This window comes from Euprymna scolopes, chromosome 16 (genome assembly GCF_053919585.1).
Source record: "Euprymna scolopes isolate OS-2025 chromosome 16, ASM5391958v1, whole genome shotgun sequence".
NCBI lineage: Eukaryota > Metazoa > Mollusca > Cephalopoda > Sepiida > Sepiolidae > Euprymna > Euprymna scolopes.
Genome location: NC_136497.1, coordinates 52,238,215 through 52,265,085, shown reverse-complemented (window position 1 = coordinate 52,265,085; position 26,871 = coordinate 52,238,215). Strand labels below are relative to the sequence as shown.

General features: G+C 32.0%; 1 protein-coding gene across 9 annotated transcripts in view; it reads right to left on the bottom strand.

Annotated features, from left to right (window-relative positions):
• LOC145295954 (multiple PDZ domain protein-like) overlaps positions 1-26,871 on the bottom strand; it is a 548,951-nt gene that overhangs the window by 231,881 nt on the left and 290,199 nt on the right. For all 9 annotated transcript variants that reach the window (XR_013869923.1, XR_013869924.1, XR_013869925.1 and 6 more), the window contains exons 13-14: positions 23,286-23,459; positions 370-759 (exon numbers count right to left, since the gene is read on the bottom strand). Coding sequence is in view for 3 of the 9 variants with exons in the window: in XM_080141856.1 (XP_079997982.1) it covers positions 370-759; positions 23,286-23,459 (564 nt within the window). In the remaining 6 variants the exon portion in view is untranslated. The remainder of the gene's footprint in view (positions 1-369; positions 760-23,285; positions 23,460-26,871) is intronic.

Sequence of the window (26,871 nt, the reverse complement as noted above, 5' to 3'; positions counted from 1 at the left end):
ATGTTGAGGGAGTGGGTACAAGTGTTGGAAGTTCATCGGAGCACGTTCCCTTAAAGAACTTGTAAAACAAGCACTGGAATGTGACATCGCGGTGATGGGACAGAGGTTGGAGCTAGGCTAACAGTGTGGAACTGATATTTATTTTAGTTTGGTTTTAGGCTTTCAAGACTTAATAGTTGGAGTCAGATTTTTAATCTCCAAAGAATCAAAAGACAATCTAAATATTGAAATATTTTCCGACTCTGCAACCCAGCTCCAAAGCTTATCTTTCATGCATTATTATTAATTACATTTTTTTTTTTTGTTTTAATCACACTGAACAATAATTAAATTTAAGAAAAACTATGCATGTAAATAAAATAAATTTACCTGGTAATCAAGAATGCTGAATCCAAGTCCTTTTTCTTGTTTTTTAAGTTCTATAACCACTGGTTCACTACTCCACATAGCAAGCCCCGTTAGGGGCTCCAGAGACCGAGATCTAGTCCGATTTAGATTATTTCTTTCAGCAGTCCATTCTTGGGTTGAGAGTGTTACTTCAGATTTAGCTTTTGTCAGTCGGTCGGTACTCGGAGAATTTGGGTTCACGCCAGAGTTTAGTAATGGAGGGCTTGAAAAGGTATTTTGTTCTTTATTAGTATAGTTCTCAGACGTGGATGCTTTGCGCCGAGCACATACAAGACGTACATGTTGAGGAAGCTCCTTAAGAATGCTGACTATTTCTTTATGGTTAAGTCCCAGGAGTCGTTTGCCATTCACCTGAAGCAGATTAACAGAGATAAAAAGTGAAATACACATAACAGAAAAGATTTTTAAATAAAATGGAAACCAAGAAAAAAAAAAAGAAATGAAAAAAATGATAGAAACAAAAATAGGGGAAAAAGATAACTGAAAAAAAAAAAAGGATAACCGAAGAAAAAAGATAAGGGTGAGAGAGATAGCAGAAAAATGAGAAAAAAGATGACAGAAACGAAAAAAAGATAACAAAAAGAAAAAAAGATAAAGAAAAAAGATAACAAAAAAGAAAAAACAAAAAACATGAAGAAATGAATTCTTTGTAAGATATATAAATGAAATAACAAAAACATTTTTTTAAATGAAAATAAAACAATCTTGAAAAAGAATCCTTAAGAGTTGTTCTTCGAATAATTTACATAATATTTAATAGATTAATTTTCTCAGCAAACCAATACACATTTTCTGATGAAAAAATGAAGGCATTCAAAGTCCATTGCGTTAGTTTAGATTTCAAATTCATATGATGTATAAAAAGAGCTTGATTTTATTCTGCCTCTCTGGATAATATCTGATTTAAATCAATAATCCCATAGTTATAAATTCTATAACTACATACATATACAAAAAAGGCCTCCCTTCAGTGTCAAGATAATATAAGGGCAGCCTGCACAGGGAGTCTATAGTGAAGCAGAGATTGCACAATCTAAAACCACACCTACTACACCTCTTTTGAACCGGCATCGCTCAACTTCAATGGTAAGTAGAAATCCAAGACAACTGAAAACAATGCTGGTATAAGCTAAGAGAGATTAGTGTTATTTCAGAGTTTTTCTTCTCCTTGTCTAGTTGCATGACCAAGGCTTGAGAGTCTTGTCTACTCGATTTAATCTGTAGGTGGAAGGGGGATATATAGATTCATACATTTTTTAACAGTATTAGTGAAAGGGATGCAATGGTCCTGACAAAATATAAACCCAGCACCCTAAATTCACAGTCTGCACCTGTAGTCATTATACAATGTCACTTTCATACATATAATGGTTCTAGAATTTTCTTGGCTATATTCATAATTTCTCATTCAATTCTGAAGTATGTTTATGATAAAGAAAAAAATTGATTTGCACATGAAGCTGCTATTTGATTGTTAATTTGGTGTCAACCATCCCCTACTCTCCTTGTGCTGATGAAAAGATCATTTTATATATAAATAAACTTGATATCATCTCTGAAACGATCGTACACAATTCTCAGTTGTTATTGCTTTAATTCTTGGAACATGTGTAAATAATCTTGTATTAATTTATACATTTCGTTTATCTCCTATTCACTCTGCTTCAGCACATTCCATTCAAGTACTTGTAAAATAGGCATAAAGATACAACATTGCAGCGATGGGACAGAGGTTGGAGCTTGGTTGATAGTGTGGGGGTCTATTAGATTGGAGACTCTTTTTTTTGGAACCTGTTTAAAAGAAAGAGTGATGGATTATATATTCCAAATAAAAACAAAATGTTAACGGGGAAAAAATGGCAATAAAATTTTTCAATCATATAAGGTCCCAATTTACTTGCCTTCCCACAAGGGTAAAGTTAGACTCAAGGTCGGCTTTTAATGTGCAGAAAATTCACTTCCCAAATAGGGGAACTCTAGGTTGAGACAAAAATTTAAATGCCTCAGTCTAGAAGGATTTCTCTAATGATCGAGGAAAAAACTGATACTGTATTTAAAATTATTTGCAAAAAAATATTTTTTAAATTTACATTTTAAACATTTTTTGCACTTTAAACCCGGCCCAAAGACTGAAAAGAAATAGTAATAATGTCAAACATTAATAAGTCAAACAACAGGCTTTTCTGTAAATGTAAGGCGATGCCTATCTTTGAATAAAAGTCATCTAATTTTATGAATTCATTCTATTCTGTAACAATCTTTTAAAATATTTTAAAAAGAAAAATACTATTTTTTCTTTGTTTTTTCCATTTTTACTTCAGTGAAAGTTCTCAGAAATTAAAGACCTCCTTCCTGGGGTTAACATTTAATCTTTATATGACATACATAGATGTTTGAGCATTCCATTAAAGTTCTTCTTTACCTCACAAACGTTGAGTTAATAAAGAACATTAATTTTACTCTTCCTAATTGACCAATTAACTATTTTATAGACTGTCTTTCTTGTGCTCACTTGGTCTTACCGGATTCCAGAACAAGAATTCATATAGTCTGGTGGAGTATCCAGCTTAATGCTGTTATTATTTGGAACATCACTTTGAGAAGGTGTACCATCCTTGTATAAGCCAGTATAGGGTAGCCATACTGAGGAGATTTTCTTTGGGTTTTAAATACTATGTTCCTATTTACTTGCCTCCCCACGAGGGCAGAGTAAGACACGAAGTCGGTTTTTAATGTGGGGGAAAATTCAGTTCCATAAAAAGGGGCACACTGGATAGGAACAAAAATAAAAACTGTCTCAATCATGAAGGATTTCCCCTCCACTGACTGAGAACAGAAAAGGTGAAGTGTAGTATCAGAACAGATACTAGACTTTGTTCCTAGCCAAAAGGTCAATTGCCATATTTAGTCGGTGTTTACTTATAGGGGCAAGTATCCTCATGCAAAGTTGTCCTGACAAACTTATATAGAGATTTTAGACATTCGAGGGCATTCTTTTACATGTAATTGTAATTAATAAGCATCATAAAGTTAAAATATTAAATTATTTTAACTTGAATGTAAAAAATATCACAAAATGAAAACATGTTTAAGCATATCAATCAAGAATCCCTTGAAACCGGTAATTTTTTTTCTCTAAAGAATGGCATTCTTTTCTAGAATATTAGTTTTCATTTTTTTTTTTTTTTCACAAAAAAAATAAAAAATATTTCTATTCAATTCATGTTTAAGATATTTAAACTTATCTTAACACACTAATATTTTCCCTGTAAATTGCTATCATACTAGATTTCTAATAGGTATACATCAATGACAAAAAGATTAATATATTCAAGATGATTTAATTTTATTCATATTTTCAAGAGGAGTTAATTTTATTTTTACTATATAAATATTGTGACACTATAAATATATATAAAATTATACATCACAAAAAAAATATTTCGCATTTTTTAAAACAAATTACCACAATTCTCTTGAAAGATAATGACCACTTAGAGATGTAATTTTAAATGAAAATCTTTTAGCTAAAGCATGCAAATCCATAGAAAAACTAAGGCATTTATGGAAAAAAAAAGGGGGGGGGAACTAAGAGAGGAATGAACCAAGATGTAATATTCAGATTAATGTATGAATATCATTAATACAATATAAGTTATAGTGCATTAAATTAGGCTAGCTGTTGAATGATACAATGGACTTGATATACATATTTTATTACTTAATTCACTAATTCGAACACAGTCAAAGAATTATTTAATTACATCAGTAACAAATTACAAATTTAAATATACCCAATTATACATAGAATTCGTAAATACCACGTTCCCTATAGTCATATATAGAAGTGAGCAAAATGCTTAATCATTTCAAAGTTAGATAATGCTGTAAGTTTTATATAATCAAGCTAAAGAAAAAATGTTCATTAAATTTGATTATTTCTTAAAAAAAAAAAAAAACATAGCATAACTGAACAAGTCTTTTCTACTTACATGATGTTAACATACTGACAAAAGACATCTTAAACTAAACAGTTTCTGTACATTATCCTTGTTGGGTGTTCATCAAAAACAACTTTTACATGTTGTGAAATAGTTAATATAAAAAAATAAATAAAAAACAGACTCAGAGAATGCATGAAAAAATATTTGATGCAGATAGAGGGTGTGAAGGTTATGGTGGCAGTTGCAGATGTGGGTGGGTGAGTATTAAACTACTAGTATATAATAAGCCGAGCCCACCTGATTACTTCAACAAATAAAGCTAATCTGTCTAAGTTTAACAAGTGATTATCGGCCTTTAGATAGAAAGGCTAATTCCATCAGATTTGATCATTTCATCGATTAGATCATAATTCAAGTGCAAAGAATATTTATTTATTATTATTTGTGTTGCAGAAGGCACACAAGTATTTTATTGAGGTCCATCCATACAATTAATGTTGGCAGAAGCCGTTTCCAGATTTGTAACATGTTAAAACCTATATATATATATATATATATATATATATATATATATATATATATATATATATATATATATATAGGAGCCTTGACTGTCATACAGATGGTCGGGTTTCAATCCTGGCTTCAGGTAGTTGCCTGTCTAGCCGCACTGATGAGCTGTGAAACAGCGAAACAGTACTTTATGTGGATGACTATATATATATATATATATACTTTGGTAACTCAACAATAAAAATCTATTACCAATGGAGATTTGGTATTTGTCTGCCTGAAGTTAAAACTATACTATTACTACTATCTCTAAAGTAAAAACTATGCTATTACTATCTTTTAATGTTCAATTCGGATGTGGGTGGGTAGTGCTGTATCTGTTCTACTGTCATGAGACTATCCTCCCAGGCATCACTTACTTTGAGGAAGGAGGGGCAATCTAGAATGTCATGTATAAATGTAAAAATAATAATGGCCATGAACTTGCTTCAAAATTCATGAACAGAAAAGGATACATCTCACAAGTAGATAACTTTTTTGATCCTGTTGATTTGCATTCATTTTGGTTACTATATGCTAGCATATTTTTTATTTTTTTAATATTTTCTTACAGAAGTAATTATGATCATATTTTAGCCATTATATCTTTTTTTTTTTTTTTTTAAGATGTCATTTTAGGATAAATGAAAAAAAAAAAAAAATTGCATACTCTCTGGAAAGCTTCATCACATCATTGAGAACAGAACTTCCATCCAGGGGGGGCAATTGTTTTGTTGCGTTAACATGTGTGGATTAGCAGGTTATAATACTGAAGAATTTGCTAAAGGCATCTTCAAAGCTTTATGCTTTTGCAGGAAGGTTTTGCTATTGTCCTACATACAGTGCCTGGTATCCTCACATTATCACACATTTGATACGGGTCAAGTTCATTATTATTTAACTTCAGAGATCTAACAAGAAGTAGTGTGAAGGTGATTATGTGTGTGTGTGTGTGTGTGTATATATATATATATATACATACACACACATACATACATATAATTATATACATTGTCATCTACGTTAATACAATGGAGATAATTTTATGCATATTTTTTTCTTGCATTAATATAACTTCGATAATTACACATTGAATTATTTTTTTTTAATTATTTACTGTTAATCAAATATTGAAGTAAAAATGCAATAACATTAATTAAAAGAAAAGTTTTAAAATCCTATTAGAAACTTAGTTGATAACTTCCCTCATTTCCTCACACACAGTGTCTGTGTTAAGTTCTTTTTATCTCACCCATTACAGAGTAAATTTTTGTTAAAGTTAACAGAACGAAATACTAAGTTCACAAAAAGAAAATCCGTAACGAATTAAATCTTTATATCTTTACTTTGTAACTACATCTGAAATTGCAATGTAATTTTAAAACTATAAAATGAATGATCTCATCTACTGAAGAGAATTTGGAATGCGGATGCTAAAAACAACCAGGAATCATTCAAAATTTGTAGGAAACAAAATTACTGCTTATGACCAAAAACCATAAAATCAGTTTTATTTCTTTAATATGACCCTGATTAGCTTAAAAATTAAAAACTTTTTTCTTTATAATTAAAAAAAAACAAAAAAAAAACGTTCATGTTCTCAAATCGAACTTAAAAAAATATAAATCAGTTGAATTAGTTATCTTCCAAAATGACTGCCAAATTTTATCAACTAGTTATGTCTAATTTGCAAAAAAGGGGCAGGTCAAATTAATTCACCATTTGTTCGATTTTTGCATATTTTTATTTTTTTTAAATAGTAATTTGTTTTTGGATCTTTGTGAATTAAATTGTATTTTTAAAGACACTTTCTTTGACAATATTTGATACACTATTAATGTGATTTTAATTTGTAATATATTTCATTTTTAATAAACCACTGATTTTATTATTTCTTACAAAACTAACTCCTTAAATCTACTACTAACCCTAAGTCTGGGTGGCAGAATCTTTAATATACATTGTATAATTCTACTATTTGTTAAATAAAAAAAAAAGAAATACGACTACTTTTTAGATGCTCCAGCCTAAATGTGGCAACAATACTCCATGCATGAGTGAATTGTGGCTAGATATAAGATAAAGTAAATGCTCAAATCTTAAATGTTTTTATTTGGAATAATCAAATAACGTGTAACTTATTTCTCAGAGTACATTTGCAGGAAAAAAGCACATATTTTAATATTTTCTTATGGCTAATTATGCATCAATTTTTTAATTATTTATACAAAACAAAATTTTTAAAAATCCTATTTTTAAAACTACATTAAAAAAAGGCACCAGAATGCATTTTACTTTCTTCATATACAAATCAATCATTTTAATCTTATGCTAATAACAGTTGTAAAAATTTGGTAAAGAATGAACTACTTGGTAACTCTTTACAACCTGAAAGCATTTAAGTAGGCTTAAAAAATTTTTTTTTTATGTATCGTTTTTGAAAGTTTAAAAACTTATTTACATTCAATAACTTAAGAAATATGGATTAAAACCATATCACTTCAACAAAATTAGTCATAGTTTCATAATTTGGTTGAATTAATAATTTAAATCCTATTTAAAAAAACTGAAAGGCATAAAAATGAAAGTAAACAGAAACCTGGGAAACCACCAAGTAGATACAGGTGATTTATGAATATAGTGAGTATAAAGTAAATCTGGGTTTATTTTCATCAGCCTTGTAAATCTTGCTTCCCTTATTTTATCCTTTAGTCCTCACATTCCATGAGCAATGTTTCTGACAAAGAGGGAAGAACTGCTGTTTTCTGGGTTGGAATCTACTAATATTAGATAACTTTTAACCTTAAAGTAGTACTTTTTTTTAAACTCCTTACATCAAGTAGCTTGATGTCTTGTCTGGAGCTATTTTCATAAAAAAAATATATGTTTGTGCTTTAATTTTCTATAAAAGATAACTTGCAGTTTTTAATTTTTTCTTTTTTAATTCAATGTTTTTTTTTAATTATGTCCCTTGCGTACCTCTTAAAAAGTGAAGTCATATTCGGCATGCATCAATTATCAAATATATTTTTTTTTACTTTATTATAAAACAAAATCGTCCCTTAACCACCAAAAAAATAACATTTTAAATCAAAGAGAAATATGTGCTTTTTTCCTGCAAATGTACTCTGAGAAATAAGTTACACGTTATTTGATTATTCCAAATAAAAACATTTAAGATTTGAGCATTTACTTTATCTTATATCTAGCCACAATTCACTCATGCATGGAGTATTGTTGCCACATTTAGGCTGGAGCATCTAACGCTAGTCTCACACTCTTTCACAAGGTCCATAAACAAAAAAAAAAAAAAAAAAGAAAAAAAAGAAAGTGTCTCAAATCTAATAAATCCTGCACTATTGGCCAAGCTCCAACCTCTGTCTCATCACCGCAATGCTGTATCCCTATACCTGTTTTACAAGTACTTTAATGGAATGTGCCCTGATGAACTTATAGCACTTGTGCCCTCTCAGCATACATGCTACTGGTTAATCAGACAAACAGCAAGATCCCACCCCTTCACTGTTGAAGTACCTAGATACTGGGAAACCTTCTACTCTAATAGTTTATTTCATCGGACTACTAGGCTCTGGAATTCCCTACCGGTTTCCTGCTTCCCTGACTGTACTAACTTGCAGGAGTTTAAATGTAATGTGAACAGACATCTTGCTGCTCAACTCCACACAGTCCCTTGTTAGGCACAATCCCAAATAGTAGCCACTTACGTTTTAAGTGGCATATGCCTCATTTAGAGTAAAAAAAGAAAAGGAAAATTACTTGCATTCTAATAACACAATAACTTTAAAAAATTACTATGAAAAAAGAATTGATTAAGAAAAAAAAATGAAAGACTATTTCAAATAAATTCTAACAACGTATGAGAATTATGCACAAAATTAGATATTTAGGTTATATTTTACGCATAGATTAAAAGAACCAGGTCGCTAAACAAGTATCAATTGGATATAATCTGCTCATTGTAAATTTAATCCTCATCTTTAAGTATATAATTCCTTTGAAAATATAAACAGCAAAATACTAATTTATCATCATTTCTAGCACATTCTATATTTATTTTTAATAAATAAAACAAAAAATATTTATGAAAATCGATTTTCCAATAATTTTAATCCACATCTTTAAAATAAAATAATTTAATGCATTTATTTATGAAATAATTTATAGATTCATCAAATTGAATATCAAAAATATTTGGTGAAATGTTTTATTTTTCTTATCTATATAAATTACCAAAACTCCTATAATTTTATCTTGCTTATTTGCTTGTCATCTGCACATGAATGTTTTAGATGGTGGGAGGAAAAACTAATAATTTAAATAAATAGGGAAGACGGATAAGAGAAATGGTGAAGGGAAAGCAAAGTAAATATTAGAGGGAGAGAGAGAGAGAAAGGGGAGAGAGAGAGGGAGAAAGAAAGGGAGGGAGAGAAAGAAAGAAAGGGAGAGAAAGAAAGAAAGGGAGAGAAAGAAAGAAAGGGAAGGAGAAAGAAAGGGAAGGAGAAAGAAAGGGAAGGAGAAAGAAAGGGAAGGAGAAAGAAAGGGAAGGAGAAAGAAAGGGAAGGAGAAAGAAAGGGAAGGAAGAAAGAAAGGGAGGAAGAAAGAAAGGGAGGAAGAAAGAAAGGGAGGAAGAAAGAAAGGGAGGGAAGGAGAGAAAGAAAGGGAGGAAGAAAGAAAGGGAGGGAGAAAGAAAGGGAGGGAGAAAGAAAGGGAGGGAGAAAGAAAGGGAGGGAGAGAAAGAGAAAAAAAGGGAGGGAGAGAAAGAGAAAAAAAGGGAGGGAGAGAAAGAGAAAAAAAGGGAGGGAGAGAAAGAGAAAACCAGAATATTTTGTTTTATAAAATTGCGGGTACATGAGATTCCACATGTGAGGAAACTAATTAAGCACTTATTTATGGAAGTTGAACCAATTTTATTATATAAAGAGCAGTTATCTGTGTATGTGTAAGTCAATCTGAAACTCAAAAACTACACAAGAGAAACCAACAAAGCTGATATATTTTTCTCAGACAAAATATTGATACATTTTTTTTTTGTAACATTATTTGTGGGGCCAACAGAAAAAAAATTGTCAGGGAGAGAGAGAGAGAGAGAGAGAGAGAGAGAGAGAGAGAGAGAGAGAGAGAGAGAGATGGGTAGGAAGAGAGAGGAACAGAGAAAAAGTGAGAGAGATGGGAAGATAGAGATAAGTTTTTAACAAAAAAAATGTTACACACACTTTTAAACTCTTCTATTTTGTTGTCCATGCCCTCGGCCAATGCCAAGTACCCATGCTAGTTCGATATAAAAACTTGTTTTTGTTAAATATTCGAAGGGGTATTTACCTATTTACCCAGAAGCTGAACAACATGACCAATGCTAATCAAAAAACAGACTTAATTAAAATCCCGTCATACATGCATAGAAAAAGAATACATAACATGAAAAGCAATTCATCATCCTGTAAATGATCAACAAGTTTTTACTTCTGATGGATTTTAAACTACTAATAAAAGCTAAAATCTATAGTTTATAGTGACAAATTTTGGTAACTATGAAACCAGAAAATGGCAATGTAAAAATGGCATGAATGGATAAATAAGAAAAAAATGGCACAAGTGAAAATCAAAATCTTGGCTACAATACATAACACATTAAGACTTGTCAAATTACAAAGAAAATTATATCTACATTTAAAAGTAGATGAGGACCCTCGGCTAAACCACCACTCTCCTCAAACAATTACTGAGATCTTACTTTATCTGAAAAATCTAGGGGGAGAAAACCCAATTGTTTTAAAATTTAAAATGGGAGATCAGTTTCACATGTTGAATATTATGATTCCCAGGTTGCGCCAGGTTATCTGAGAGAGAGTGAGTGAAAAGAAAACACTGTGATATGTTCAATGTTATTAAAATACGAAATATTTTCAATAACAAATGTTAGAGTTGAAATAAAAATATTTACCAAATCAATTATTTAAAAAAGGTGGTTAAATATTTATATAATAAAAGACTTGGGATTTTAGTTTAGCAAAATGCTTACATAAACAAAAGGATAGACCGAATTTTGTTCAAAATAACAAGGATGGCCTGTGACGTAAGACTTACGTAGAATAAAACAAAGAAATGGTTATAATATAAACACGAAAAACACAAGAGGAAAGACAATCAGAATTAGTTGGTTTTACTGGGAACTGAACTCTGAATCAGTCAATATATTTTTACGTCTGCAGGAGTGTATTCAGGCGTATATAGCAGGATGTAGAATCCAGAAAGAATGGTTGCAATCAGGTAGCAATAAAATTGTATGTAAAATATAACCTGGTCCTTGGTGTTTTCTTCAGAGGAAGAGATCGTGTTACAGGACTTTAAGTGAAAGACAACCATTGGGGATATAGAAATGGATGAAACGAAGGTTAGTGATCTGATATTGAATGGTCATAGTATTTTACATGGCATCATGAGATTATTGTTGTTTATAATTGTACATGTTTTGTGAACTGTAATTAAATGTGTAACATGTCCCCATACAAGAGTAAAACAGAAGTTTTTTTTTATTTTATACATACAGAAAAGAGAACATATTATACATACTTTAAAAGAGACACATTTGGTGTCTGGTGACTTGTTTACAAGAATACGTTTTGTATATACACAGCTATGCTAAATATGAACATTATATGAACTATGTGTTATGTACACACACGCGCGCAGCTACGCAAAAGATAATTTATTTAGGGAGAACGTATGTACAAAAAACGATAGCATAGCACATATTCACTTATTAATTATTACTAAATTTAAGTAAAATGATTACACATTCCAAAAACAACGTCTAAATAGCATTTTAGATCATATGACTAAAATGTTTTTTTTAGTTAAGAGAAATAAATATTGTTTTGTTTTGGGGGAAGAAGATAAAAAAAAATCCCTACTATTAACCCTAAATCTGGGAAGCACCCCTCAGAAAACGACTCTTTCTTATCCCTATGAATAATCCTAAGCTCAGATGCCTGCACCTAAAAACAATTCCTTTAACTGTTCCACTAACCCTAATTTTGTGTAACCCCCCCCCTTTCAAAAAACATTCCCATAACCCTAAATCCATGTGACAACAGAATCCCCGCTAAAAATAATAAAAAGAAAAGCTACAACATGATTACATCTAGGATTTAACACAACAAAAAAGAAACTAATGTTTGGAGTTCAATATTGGATCTGAATGTGTATGCAAGGGATACCATCTACTTTAAACTACAGGGGATGAAACCAAGCCCTCCAATGACTTAGACAAATCAATGTTATTTGCATGAAAATAGCAGAGTTAATAAATACTTATTTAGAAATATTTCTTTTTTAAATATTGAGAGGTAGGGTCAGCCTCTACAATTATGTTTTGTGTCATTTTTTCCTATGTATTCATTTTTGCCATTTTTTTTTTTTTTTTGGTGCAATGAAAATATGATGCAAATTTATTTTACTTGTTTAAAAAAAGATACAAATTTGCATAAATTCAAAGTTCTAAAAAAAAAAAAAAATGTTTCAAAATTAAAACATTTAGTCAAGAAAAAATACTGACAAATATCCTTGATAATTAAATTATAAAAAAACATTAAATATAAAGGAAAGCTTTTAAAACTTTTGCAATTCATTTATTTTAGGCTGTTTAATTTTTTTTTTTTTTTAATTATTTGGTTGGATTTTGTCCGGTTGGCCTTTTTCCAGTTCTCCAGTATTCACCAACCTTACAAGAAGTGGGCAACAGGTGTGGAAAATAACTGAACATTTTGAAAGGCTTGGTGTGGAGTTCAATTAATTATAAATGAATTAATGACTTTAAAGATTTTTACGTCTATGTGTCAGAAGTCCACACTTTGGCGGCCGTTCTTCTTTGATTTGAGTTTCCAGGTCTGTGAACTGGTTGGAAAAAGAAATGTCAGAACATATGAAATATATTTTAACTCTTATTATAAACAAAGAACTTTTTGGCAGAAAAAAGAAACATTCTTCTTATACAAAAAGAAACAAATTTAAATAGAATTTCTACTCCCTATTTACTTGTCTCTCTACAAGGGCAAAATTAGACACACAGAGAGAGACACTGGATGGCAACAAAAATTTAAATTGCCCCAACCTAAAAGACATAAGTTTTTCAAAAAGTTGTTACTGAATCGAGTGTACCATAACATGTGACGTGCATAGATGATTTTTAGCATAAAAAAGCAGAAAAGGTTTTAAAAAAACTGTCTACCTATGTAAAATTTGCACCCTAAATATTTCAGAATTGCCAAGGGAGGTATTTAGCATAATTCACTTATGATTACATTTTCATTAAGCTAGTAAATATAATGGGTCAAATTAATTTTATGAAACCTACAATATTTTCTTAGAAAATATAACTCAGGATGCAAGCATTCGATGTGTTGGTAATACGTTTCTGCAAATCATTAGAAAAAACATCAAAGCAGTAGATTTTGTAACGTTTGAAGAGAAAAAGAAAAAAAAAGGTTTTCTAACCCTTTTTTCCTTTTACAATATTTTCATTTTTAAAATAAATTACTACTTTTGTTTTAATTAATATATATATATTTTTTTTTACTAAAATGGCTGACTATGTTCAATTGCTGATGATAAAATTCAAATAACATTTTTTCAACTTTCAAAGAAACTACTACAAATCAGGTTTGTTTTAAAAAAGAAATAAATCTATTTTCAATCTATTACGGAACAATTTAGTGAAAAAGATCTACTCATGTAATGTATTGGCTAACCCAATGAATGTATTTTCACTTTGGGAAAAGTATATACACATATTACATAGGTTTTTATGGTAATCTGAAAAAAAAAAAAAACCCCAAAAAAACCCTATAGTTATGTATTCAGAAAATTAAAAAGAATCAGAATCTGTAATTGTATCAAAATCAGGAAATATATATATATATATATATATATATATATATATATATATATATATATATCTAAAAGCAAAATGGGCACGAGCATTTGTGTATGTGCGCAAAAGGTTTTTCAGATCGGGGTTCAGTTAAATTTCGCAAGAAGTTTTCCTATACTTCCGAAATCATAATATCTGAGATTCGCAAACGGACACCATTTCTTTTTTTTCTTTTAATAGTGTCAAAAAAAAAAAAAAAAATACCACCATGCCATTGTTTCGAATATTTGTTTGTCATTTTTGTATAATAAAGTAAAACTATTTGAACGCAAATGACAGAAAGCGGGAAGCTTACCTGGCCCCCAGCCAGGTTTAAAAGCAACGTTCATTTCTGTGCATGCATGGTGATTCCTATGATTCTTAACTTAATTACCAACCGATTGAATTCAATATCCTCTTTGGCCTATTGGTTAGCGAGGAAGCCTAATTACTCTACATTTTCGAGTTTGATCCCACCTCTCTATCTTTTTTTTTTTTTTTTTTTAATTTTTTTTATTTGGTCCTTGTGCCAATATCCTCCACCTGGGCAAAAGTTAATTACCAACTCATTGAATCCACTATCTTCTTTGGCTTAATGGTTAGTGTGGAAAACTAATTACCCACCCCTCTATCATTTTTTTAAATTTTAACCACGTGGAAGCCATTCTTAACATCGCTTCGTCCTTGTGCCAATATCCTCCACCCAGACAACGCCAGGTACTCCTCACTAGTTACTAATAAAAATATCAATATATGGTTATTCAACTCACTATGAACTAAAATGTGAAAACTGTTAAGATCAACATTATTTCAGTCATATTTTCTCTATTTAATATTCTGTAAATGAAAATAATAGCATCTAATTAAAAAGCAATTGAATTTTTATTTTTAAATATCCCAATAGTTGGATTACCATTGGGACTAAAACGGCAATGCATTTTTAGGGTCTATGTATGCATAGTAAGTAACACATTTTTTGTAAACATAAAAGAAAAAAACATCAAACATTTATTCAATCAGTTATCCAATTCTTCATCCACTGTTTCAATGAAAATATTCATGACAAAAATCAACAGAGATTAGACCATTCCTGTAATGATTCAGTCCCTGTTGATTTTGCAGTGGGTGTTAAGTTCTGTGGCGTTTTAGGAGGTCCACCCTCTCAAGCTTTCCCTTCTCTTTTCGAGAAGGGGTTAGTTTATTGTTAATTACTGACAGGGCAGCCCATGCACTTTTTGCAGGTCAGAGTCCCCTCCTCAAAGGTGCTGACTTTCCGACTTGGGTGTCTAAGTTCTTGCAGTGGGAGATAACTAGATTTATTTAATATGAAAAAATAATTGCAGAATATATAGATCAAATTCTATGGTATGGTTCTGTTAAGTCCTAGAAAGTCTACCCTTCTCTCTTCAAGAAGAGGGTTCATTTATTGTTAATTGGCTAAGGCATCTCCATCAGAGAATGCTGGTCAGAATGCACTTCTCAAAATGTACTAACTTTTCAGAACCTCACCTAATCTTGTGTCTAACCTTTTGAAGAGAAGATAAAAATACTTCAGATAAACTCCAAATATGTGCATGTAATTTAATTTTTTTCCTTATTTCTGAATTCATCTATTAATACTTAACCAGATTAGACAATTTGTTTCAAAATATGATTATTTATATATATAAAAGCGAAAATGTATGTATGTATGTATGTACGCTTTTCCTCGATGTCCACAAAAGGCTTCTTTCAGAGAAGCGCTTGCTCGGTTCACAACTTCTTAAAACTTTTTATATCATCTATAAATTGTAATATCTCAGAGTTACCCACGGAGCTCGCCTGCCTATTTAATTTTATTGACTTTTAAACGTTAATTATTCCACATTTCGCCGCATCGGCACGCGTTACATTTGGTTTTCGGTATAAAAAAAAAGCGAAACTCGACTCTAACCACAGGCCGAAAGCCAGTTGTCTCCAGAGAGCTAAGTAACGTTTGTTCAATGTTGACTTCGTCATATCAGACTGTAGCCTTCATTTCGCTCCTCCTAATAAACAGGGAGTGGGTTTTTAAAAATAAACAAACCGATTTATTCACCTCATTCAAAACTGTCCCGCACAAAATGCTTACTGCTGAATACCTATCGCCGTCACGTCAATCAAAAACGCGCACCTGTTTTTTTTTTTTAACACTTTACTATTTTCCAACTGTGCGTCGTGAAGGCTTCGTTTTTTTTTCACGAGCACCTGTTTTTTTTCACATACCCTGAAAAACACCCGGGCAACGCCGGGTACCCCTCGCTAGTCTATATATATAAAAGCGAAAATGTATGTATGCATGTTTGTGTGTCTGCTAAAAACTTTTGACTGACGGAACAAAAATTCACAAACTTGGTCTCATATGAAAGCCCCACCCTCCGGATGACAAATATCGAAAAATTGGCCCAAAAGGACCATCAGAAGTGCGTCAACTGATCGATTTTCTACGGGGGGGGGGGGGAAGTGACATTTTAATGTTAAACATTACATATTTTTAAATTGATTTATAACTGCTCCAAAAAATACGGGTGCCAACTCTTCTACATAAAGTGTACACGGGGCCGTTTATTTTTGGTCAACTTGTATTTAAAACCCGCTGAGTCATGTCACGTGATCTTGACGTCAGCAAGCTATAATAGCAGTCTGAATTTAAAAACATTGTTGTTATCGGTAAAAAATTTTTTAACCCTCACACAAGCTAAACTATGAACTTCTACACTATGACAACGTTAGACATTGTCTTAAAAAAAAAAAAAAAAAAAAAAAAAAAGACAAAAAAAAAAAACTGCACAAACGGAAAAAAACCCCCATCTTTTGCACAATAATTTTTTTGTGAACACATGGAAAAAAAAAGAAACTTTTTCCACAACAATCTTTTTTGTGAACACACACACACAAAAAAATACTTTCCACAATTTTTTTGTGCACAAACGGAAATCAGAATTATTTACGTCATCAATCAAAATTTATTGCGAAACCAGCAAGAAGAATTTTTAAAGGCTCCAAACAGTTTAATTAAAACTTTGATGGCACAATTTCATAAACAATTAATGGAAACACCAAAATCAATTTCTCTAGACACCATAGCAAGCACAACAACAGATTTTTCATTTAATCTGGATTTAAAACAAACTTTTACTGCTTGGTATGGCCAATGGAAAGATATGTTTCAACATGAGTTCGCATCCATGAACGATACATGGAGAGTACGTTTACTACTTCGCAAGCTGGGCACAGCAGAACATGAAAGACATGTAAATTTCATCCTTCTGAATTAAACCAAGACATTTCACATTTGATGAAAAGCACAGTTATCAGACATTTTTGGTGAGTCAGCATGTTTATTTAATATCTGTTACAGTTGCTTAAAATTAAAGAAAAAGGTTACAGACAATTTTATCAAATATGCTGGAATCGTCAATCTACAATGCAAAAATTTTCGGCTGAAATCACTAACAGATCAATTCAAATGCCTTAATTTCATCGCAGGGTTACAATCTCCAGAAAATGTAAACATATGCGCACATCTACTGCCTACGGGTGATAAAGATAAAGAAATGACGGAACAAATTCTGACCACAAAATGTCAACAACTAATAAATCTAAAATGAGACAACAATGGTGCAACAATAAAGCCCATTGGTTTCAAACAACATCGAATTGCTAATCCTAACCCCCGACTGAAAATAGAAAGAAACCTCCAACACCCTGTTGATAATGTGGGGAAATGCACTATGCTCGTTTTTGCCTATTTAAAAGACACACATATCAACATTGTTTACGTTGTGGGCACAAGGGCGGATTTTGTGGTAAAAATAACTAACACTTCCAGGATGAATACTGCACAGCCAAGAGATAAAAACCACAGAAAAATGCCAGGACATTTCCAAAAAGCCACATCGAATTCCATTTTTGCCATCTTTCAACATAAATATTGAAGCCTGGAAAAAATACATACTTGTCGAGATAAACAAGCCAGTGAACTTTCAGTTTGATACCACTTCAGATATCACTTTAATTTCACGTCGAACATGGGAGTTGTTGTGAAAACCAACTTATAAGAAGACAACTCGTTGCTTGTGGTGAATCAAAACCAAGATACAACTAACTGGTGAGTTAACATGCGATGTCTCTTTTAAAAGGGAAAAAAATTTCAGGTGTGTGCAGGATGCATCAACCCTAAATTTTCTTGGCTTGGATTTTATTGAAGAATTTGATCGTTTCAATGTTCCCCTAAAGTCAATTTTCAATTCTTTCAATATTATTTCTGTAGCAGATACTGAAACACATTTTAAGAACATATTTAAGGCAAAGTTCAGCAATGTTTTTCAAAAGGGTCTTGGATGTTGTTCTTAAGTTAAAGCAACTTTAAAACATGCAGCTATAGTTACAGTAGAAAAAGAATTGTATTGTCTACAACAAGAAGGAGTAATCCTACCTACAAATTACACATCCTGGGCAGCACCTATTATCATTGTGAAAAAGGCTAATAGCAAAGTATGCCTATGTGTGGACTTCAGCACAGGACTAAATGACAGACTAGAGACACATCAGTATCCACTACCTGTACCAGAAGATCTGTTCTCAAAACTCAATGGTGGAACATGTTTTGCAAAAATGGGCCTCACAGATGCATATTTATAAATGGAAGTTGATGAAGATTCCAAAAATCTTCTCACTATTAACACCCACAAGGGATTATTTCAATCTAACCGATTTCCATTTGGGGTCAAGTCAGGTCCAGCAATACTGCAACAAACTATAGATACACTGCTCACAGGATTGCCAAGAGTTTCTGCCTACATTGAGGATATTCTCATTACAGACACATCCCAAGAAGAACTTCTGCATCATCTTAGTTCCGTGCTGGATTGTATTCAACAATATGGATATCACTTAAAATCAGACAAACGCAAATTCTTCCAAACTTCTTGGATTCATATTTGACAAAAATGATTGAAAACCAGATCCGCACAATATTCAGGCAATAAAGCACATGGCAGCTCCAAAGGATGTTGCAACACTACGATCCTTTTTGGGCCTTGTAAGTCATTATGGTTCTTTCTTATCTGAACTGCACAAGTTATGGAGGCCTTTGAATAATCTTTTACAGAAAGATGTCAAATTGAACTGGTCAAGTACATGCAAAAAATTTTTTAGAGAAAATTAAAACACTTCTTAGTTCTAAACTATTGCTGACACACTACTATCCATCATTAGAAATTACTGTTGTGACGATACTTCAGTATAGAGTCGGAGCAGTAATATCATATTTTATCTGATGGAAGCGAAAAAGCCATTGCACACGCATCAAAGTCATTGACGTCTACTGAACAAAAATATAGCCAAATTGAGAAAGAAGCCCTAGCAATTATCTATGCGGTAAAGAAATTTAACAAAATGTTATATGGCAGTCATTTTACCACAAGCCCTTAATAAGTATTTTTGGTTCCAGGAAAGGAATTCCAGTTTATACAGCAAACCGCTTACAAAGATGGGCAACTATGCTTTTAGATTACAACTTTTCTATAAAGTACTAACCAGGCAGCAAAACTGGCCAGGCAGATGTGTTACCCAGACTCATCTCTTTTCTGTGCTGGTTTCCACAGTGAGATCACTACCTGTCACTTCAGAGATGATCCAGGAGACTATAGCCGCAGATCTATTACTGAAAGTTCAACATTTTTATCTCACAAGCTGGCGAAAAACATACATTGATCATTTTTTCAGAGAAGATCTTTATCTGAGATCAATGGAACACTTCTCTTTGGAGAACGTGTTGTTGTCCCATTCAAACTTCAAAACAGAGTTCTCAAGCAATTTCACTATAGACATCAGGGAATTAATCAAATAAAAACCTTAACATGTGGCTATGTGTATTGGCCAAATATGGACAGGCAATTAGAGGAACTTGTAAACAGTTGTGCCAAAAGTCTGGTCGCAAAGTTTCCTCAGAAAATAATATTGCATACATGGCCTACCCCAGAAATGCCTTGGTTGCAACTACACATGGACTTTGCAGAACCAATTAATGGACAACATTACTTAATATTGGTTAATGCTTACAGTAAGTGGCCTGAAGTCTTCCAGATGAACCATACTACATCAAGTGAAACTATAAACAAACTGCAAGAAATTTTTAGCAGATTGGGCTTTCCTGAAATCTTAGTTTCTGATAATGGTACTGCATTTACCTCAGCAGAATTTTCTGACTTCTGTAAAGAAAACAGTATTCAGCAAGAATATGGCAAGAACTTTACCATGATTACCATACTCTTGACATTTATGTAGTAGATTAGAATTTCACACTCTGTCGAACACCTTTGAAATGTCAAGTGCAGTAACCTTACCCTCTCCTAAATTATCCATAAACCAACAAATAAGCTCAGTTAAAAGATCAGCAGTTGAACAAAAACCACAAAGGCCATATTGAACATCACTAAGAAGGTCCAAACTTTTCAGAAAATCATCAAGTTTGCCCTTGATTAACTTTTCAAAACTTTTGCTAATAACAGAAAGGAGATGAGCAGGATAATATTTAAACTGATTACCAGCATTTTTAAAGATGGAGACACCAAAGGATTCTTTCCAATAAGAAGAGAAATGGAGATTGAATAATTTTGAGAGGATAGAAGAAAGTTCAAGCATACGTTTAAGAACGACAACAGGAATCAAATTGGGGCCAGAAGACTTAAACTGGTCAAGATCCGAAAAAACCCTAGCAAAATCTTTTGGGCGATAATTATAGAATGAAAAGACTTGCCAGTTTTCAAAGAAAAATCAGGAAGAACAGCACTAGAATCACCATGGGAAGAATTGTCAACAAGAAGACAAGAAAGAAATCAGCCTTATCCATAGGTGAAATAACTTGAGGATCATTAAATAGAGGAGGAATAGCAGACTTTCCTTTATTAACCACACTATAGAGTCACAAAGCCTTTGAGAGTAGCTAGAATAGCCTCAGAAATTGCTCTCTTGTAGGCATTGCTAGCTCTTCTTTGGGATTGTCTTGAAGCCTCAGAACCATCCTAACAATACTGATTGAAGTAATGGTTATGAAGGGCAATGGCAGAAGCACAGGTAGCTGAAAACCAGGAATGAGAACAAGGTTTGGATTTAAACTTACAATGAAGAATGAAGGTGTCAATTCTAACAAAAAGCCAGTCAGTATCCTTCTTTGCAGCATCATTGAGGCATACCAAAAATAGGACCCCATGGAACGTCACATAGAAAGCTGCAAAGCTCATCTCAATCAACCATCCAGTAATTAAACATCTTCCTATAAAAGGGATGATCAATTGAAGACTTAGAAAAATTAATCTCAACAACAGCATGATCAGAAAAACCCAATGGAGGAGAAGAGGAAACAGAACAAGATTCAGGAACAGAAATGAGAAAAAGATCAAGTAAGTCGATGATGGTCATTATCAGAAAAGTGTGTAGGGAAGGTGACAATTTGAGACAAGTCAAAAGACAAAGAAAAAGTTAAAACAAATTTCACCAGCTAGATCGGTGTGATCAGAGTGGGGGGGAGCTAGACAGAATGATGAGCATTAAAGTCGTAGAAAACAAAGATGAAACTTGATGGATGAAGTTGTAATGTATATCAATATTGCTGGATATAGCATCAACAATTGAGCGGTCATTGTCAGAAGGTGAACGGTACAAAAAAAAATAAATATGGAGTAGAATGTGACGGATAAAATAGGAAATGGAATGTAGCAAAGACAATCTAAAACAGATAAAAGGACACCCATGAGATTCAAGACTAGGGACATGTGAAATGGAGAGATCCTTCTGAAGAAAAAGAGCAAGGCCATGTAAACGTATAGAAGAGTATAAGCAAACAAATAATCATCCTCATATAAACATTGCTCTCAATAGAAGAATCTAGATTAGACTCACAAAGAGCAAGGATATGATGAGATTTGCAAAAGAGAAAAGACTGCCCATTGAAAAGTTCATCCAGAGACTTTGATGTTAGTATAGGAAATAGTAAGGTGATTGTTGAGAGGATTAGTAAAAATCATGATAATGAAAATAGAGAGAAAAGGTAGAATCACCTCAAGACAAACTTAATGCTTGGAAGAGACTCCACCAGCAGCATTCAATCCCTGAACTCCAAACAAGCGGGATAAAAAAGCATAGACCTTTAAAAGTTCAATAAGGAGGGAAGGGGGTTATTAGGCTGGCCAACAAAAGTAAACCTCTAGATTGTAATTTGTTTGCTTCGGGTTACCATGCTAACATGCAATTTATAATACATTCAAATAAGATGAATAAAACACTCCAAAGCATGTAATATAAAAATTTAAGTAAAATAAAAATATATGTAAATATATTATCAGGGTCATGAACGAGTTAATTGTATCTATATTTCTTTTAGTCTGTTTTTTGGAAACTACTGAGCCAATTTGGCTGAAATTTTGTACAGATCTTTGTTATGATAAAGTGTCAGAAACTAAATATTATAATATAAAATGAGCACAAAATTAACCATATTCAAATATCAATTTAGCATAAAGCTCACATTCTAAGTCAACGGGCCATAACGTTTGCCTGTTTTTAATAACTAAAAAGTCTAGTAAATAAAAATTGATAAAGGCATGACTCATCATTCAAGAATAAAAATCATGCAATGTTTAAAGAGAGGTGTTCCAACCCTACTTTGAAGCCTTTGTATACTCATTTTGGAAATTGCAGTAAAGGGAGGGCAATATCCTTTGGTGACCTTTAACAAGTCCACACTTATTGGTCTGCGCATTTTTCATTGTTTCTTGTCATCATTATCATCTAAAAAAAAGACTAAAAAAAACAAACTATGAGCTATCAAGTAACTGAAATGCAAGTTACATGAACACCACAATTAAGAACTCTGAACCTAAGTGAAAATATTCAATTCTAACTTAAACCAACAAAATTTGAAATAAAAATGATTAACAAAATTATCCGGATAATGCTTCAGATAAGTTCCACAAATTACAACTAATTAACAAAACTTTTATCTTCTATTTATTGTCTTTCTTATATAAAAATTGTAATTTCTGTCTTTTCTTCATGAAAAGTACCTGAATTTGAAACCTACAGAACTTATTCCTTAAAAGTCTCCTCAAATAATTTTCCCCACAGTAAATTAGATCATCTTATATCATCAAATAATATTCTATTTTTTTTTTTACCCTTTTTGACATACAATTTCTAAAACAATAATGTATGATCAAATAATGAAAATATTTAAAGGAACTACTGAATGATTGATGGCAGTGAAGTATGACTTTGGTGGTTGGCAGAAGTTGATATCCGACATCAGTTCTAAAACTGAACATAACTTCTTTGATCAGTTAGACTTCACAAGAGATCGACACAAAAAATAAGAGCTTGGACATTTACAGACACATCTTTGAGAATCAAATATTAATTTGCATATAACTTACCTCCAGGAGTTCATCACCACTAATCAGTTGGCCATTGACACCAACTGGACCATCTGGAAGTATTGACCGAATATAGTGGTGCGGCCTCACTTCAACACCATTTTCTACATCCACAGTTCCTTCCAAACTGATCCCCAGACCTCCTCCTTTACGAAATTTGGATAATTGAGCAACCTTTAAAATAAAAGGAAAACCTGGATGAAGTAACATGTGAAATATATCACTGTTTATTGGCTACGGTTATTAACGATCAACTTTAAACCAAATTTTGAAATATTTTTAAAACTTGATTAAAATGCGTTCATATTTTTTTTGTGATTTTTTAAATTAATTTATGGAAAAAGTTGTTAGAGTAATGTTATGAGGGTAATAGAATAACAGATAAATCAAAAGGGACAACTTGCTGAATGAGTGACGATTACGAGGTTAAAGCATGATCTCGGTAGTTGGCAGAAGTTGATATCTGATATCAGTTTTGCCTAAACTTTGCAACGGACTGACGCAAAAGTAGGTGTTTGCCTCAAAACCTCAATGAGGTGGAGTACAGCAAATGAAGAAATAGTTTAGCATCATGATAGTTTAATGCATTTCTCTCTTCCAGTCATGTGCGTGTGTATAATATATATATACACACACACACACACACACTACTAAAACCAATGCTTTTGTGTAACTACTTGCTCTATGCAGGATATTGAACACTATGAATTATGACTTCCAGGCAACACCAACAAAGTTCTATATCTTGGCCAACACTGTTTAAACACACATTTAGCAAGGCATACAAACACACACACATACGTTTGTCCTTTATAAAATGAACACCAGTTTGCACTATTTTCGGAACCATTTAGTTTTGATGTTGCTGAAGCTGAAGAAAAACATGCAAATGGAACTATTAGAAATTCAATTGGATTCCTCACTCAAATCAAAATATTTGGAAGTGGGAATACCAGATTTCTTTTCATACCTTCCGGAAAGGTTTAGAAAGTTTATCACAAGGACCATGGAAATGTCTGGCACCATATATTTGTGTGAACAGTTATTTTCTTTCATGAAATCAACAAAATATTTAAACAAACAAGATTGATTGATCAACATTTGTCAACCCTCATCAAACTCGGCACTACACAGAAATTTCAACCACACATATGAGAAATTGTCAACTAAAAGAGATGTCAAGCTTTGGAGCAAAACAGTGAAAGTTTTGGAATTCTTGTTGATGAATGTCAGTTTTTAATTTATGTATAATGTATTTTTTAAATATTTTATTGAAATGAAGATTGTCAAAGTTTTCATTATATTCTTTTGTTGAACTACATATAGACTATTACTTGAATTTGCCCAAATGTTTGTAAATTGAAGAGAAAAAATAAATTTTTTTTATTAAACATGTTCAACTTCTGCGGCCCTTATGACAATACAAATCGACTCCTATGGATCTGAGAGGACTTTGAGTTTAACATGCCTGCTTTATATGATAGATGGAGACAGAAGGTAAATCAAGGTAAAATTGACTTATCTCACTGGTTCTTGCAGAACCCTTAGAGACATTTGGCAAAATCTTAGGGTTCCAGGCAACCCTAGTTAATAAATACTGAACATTGTGCATTACCGAGATGTCCAAGACAGCATGAATCGACTAAAAATATATATGTACATATCAGTATAAAATGGGAAAAATATATAAACAAAAATCCAGAGTAAATAGAAAGAGTAACACAGACACATGCTAAATTGAATATATATTTCACCCCATTGAAAAAAATGGTGTCAAGAATGCATGTTACTGTAACAGAGCCAGTGTATATTTGTGTTCTTTTTTATTCTTATCATTTTTGTTGAAGATGGAGCACCATATCAGATGCCTGATATTCACATACTATTTCAGAGACTCCAATCGAGAGATCTTTTTAAGATTCTAACTGTCCCTTGAAGCACAATTGTTTGGATCTCTTATGCTTAGTTCACTCGGTATATTCATTAGGTAGTTTTAGAAATTCTTTTGCATAAGCATGGTATTATTAATTTCTATAAATACTGGAATGATGGAGATCTTTCCAAAATTCTAGTCTATTTTTATGTCATGCATAATGCCTTAATATTTAGTAATCTTCTCTCTCAAAGCTCTATTTAAATTAGAGGGAGAGCGACTTCAATTAAGATTTCTACTTTTTTCCTTTTGTCTCATATATATATGTCAGGTTTTACGGCTGTTTTCTTTTTTTTCTATGCATGCAACCACATTTTCTGGTAGATGTTCACAGAACTTGCAACTACACTGGATATTCAATTTTTTACAGATGGTTCAGTGGAGATATTTACAGATGCCAGTCATTTCAGAGATCTAATCAACAGATCTTTTTAAAATTATAACCATCCCTTTAAATGCAATTGTTTATCTCGCTTGCACTTGGTTCACTAGGTATATTCATCATGTAGCGTTTAAAATTGTTTTTTATGGGCCTGGTTGCTTTCATGATGACTGTAATTATGGATATTTTCCTATGCATGTATTTCTAAATCAAAATTTTAATGTACACATTTTTCAAATTATCCATTTTCTCACAATTTCCAATTTATTCTTAAAAATGATACATCTGCTATATATATATATATATATATATATATATCTGTGGAAATATTCTTTATTCACTTATATTTCCTTTCTATATATACCAATCCTTATTTAAGCAGCTCAATGGAATTACAGAGCATACAATGAATAAATGATAAAAGTCTATATTCCCAATTTCATGATGTTGACCATCTTACAGTTTATTCCTTCAATTCAGTTGACACTTACAATTCTTGACAGTATCTGTTTCGTAGCACAAAATCATCCATTTAATTATTATATCAATCAATGAATCTATTTTGCGCTTAACTTACCGGAAGAAATAACAACAATCAATCCACCAAGAGGAAATAAAATGAGTTTGGACATGATTAAATAAATATATATATAATTCCCTCATTCTATTCAGGATTACATGTATTTAAAAAGAATCTATCAATTTATTTATCTTAGTTATAAATATTTTCATAACTTCTCAATTTATTATTCCGACTTTTTTCTTTTTTTTTTTTTAATATCAACTGTATTCAATTTCTCCCTGTCTATAAACTAGCCTCATCTTACAATCATTTTGACTGTGATCTTAACAGACACCTGCCTAATTGCCAATTCCGTTACACTAAAAAAAAAAAAAAAAAACTTTCTCACAGACAAATTACAAAATTTGTAACAAATAAAAATGACTTCCCCCTTTTACAAGGTAACCAGAAATCAATTTTCTCCTTGCTTCCCATCTTTTTCTTTTTATCTGTCAATTATCTTGCCTTATTTGTTTATAAATGTTATTTTTTATGTAACAATTTTTCTCTTGGCTTTTGCATATCTGAAGTAGTAAAAAAAAAAAAAAGTGGCAGTGAGGCATAGTCCCTGAGCACTTCTGATCTGCAACAGCTTTAGTGTAATAACCATGCCATATCACTTGATTATGGCATGGTTATTACACTGCAGCTAAACTAAAGGAACTGCAACTGCAAACTAAAGGAAGGAATCTCTTTAGAAGTTTGGTAT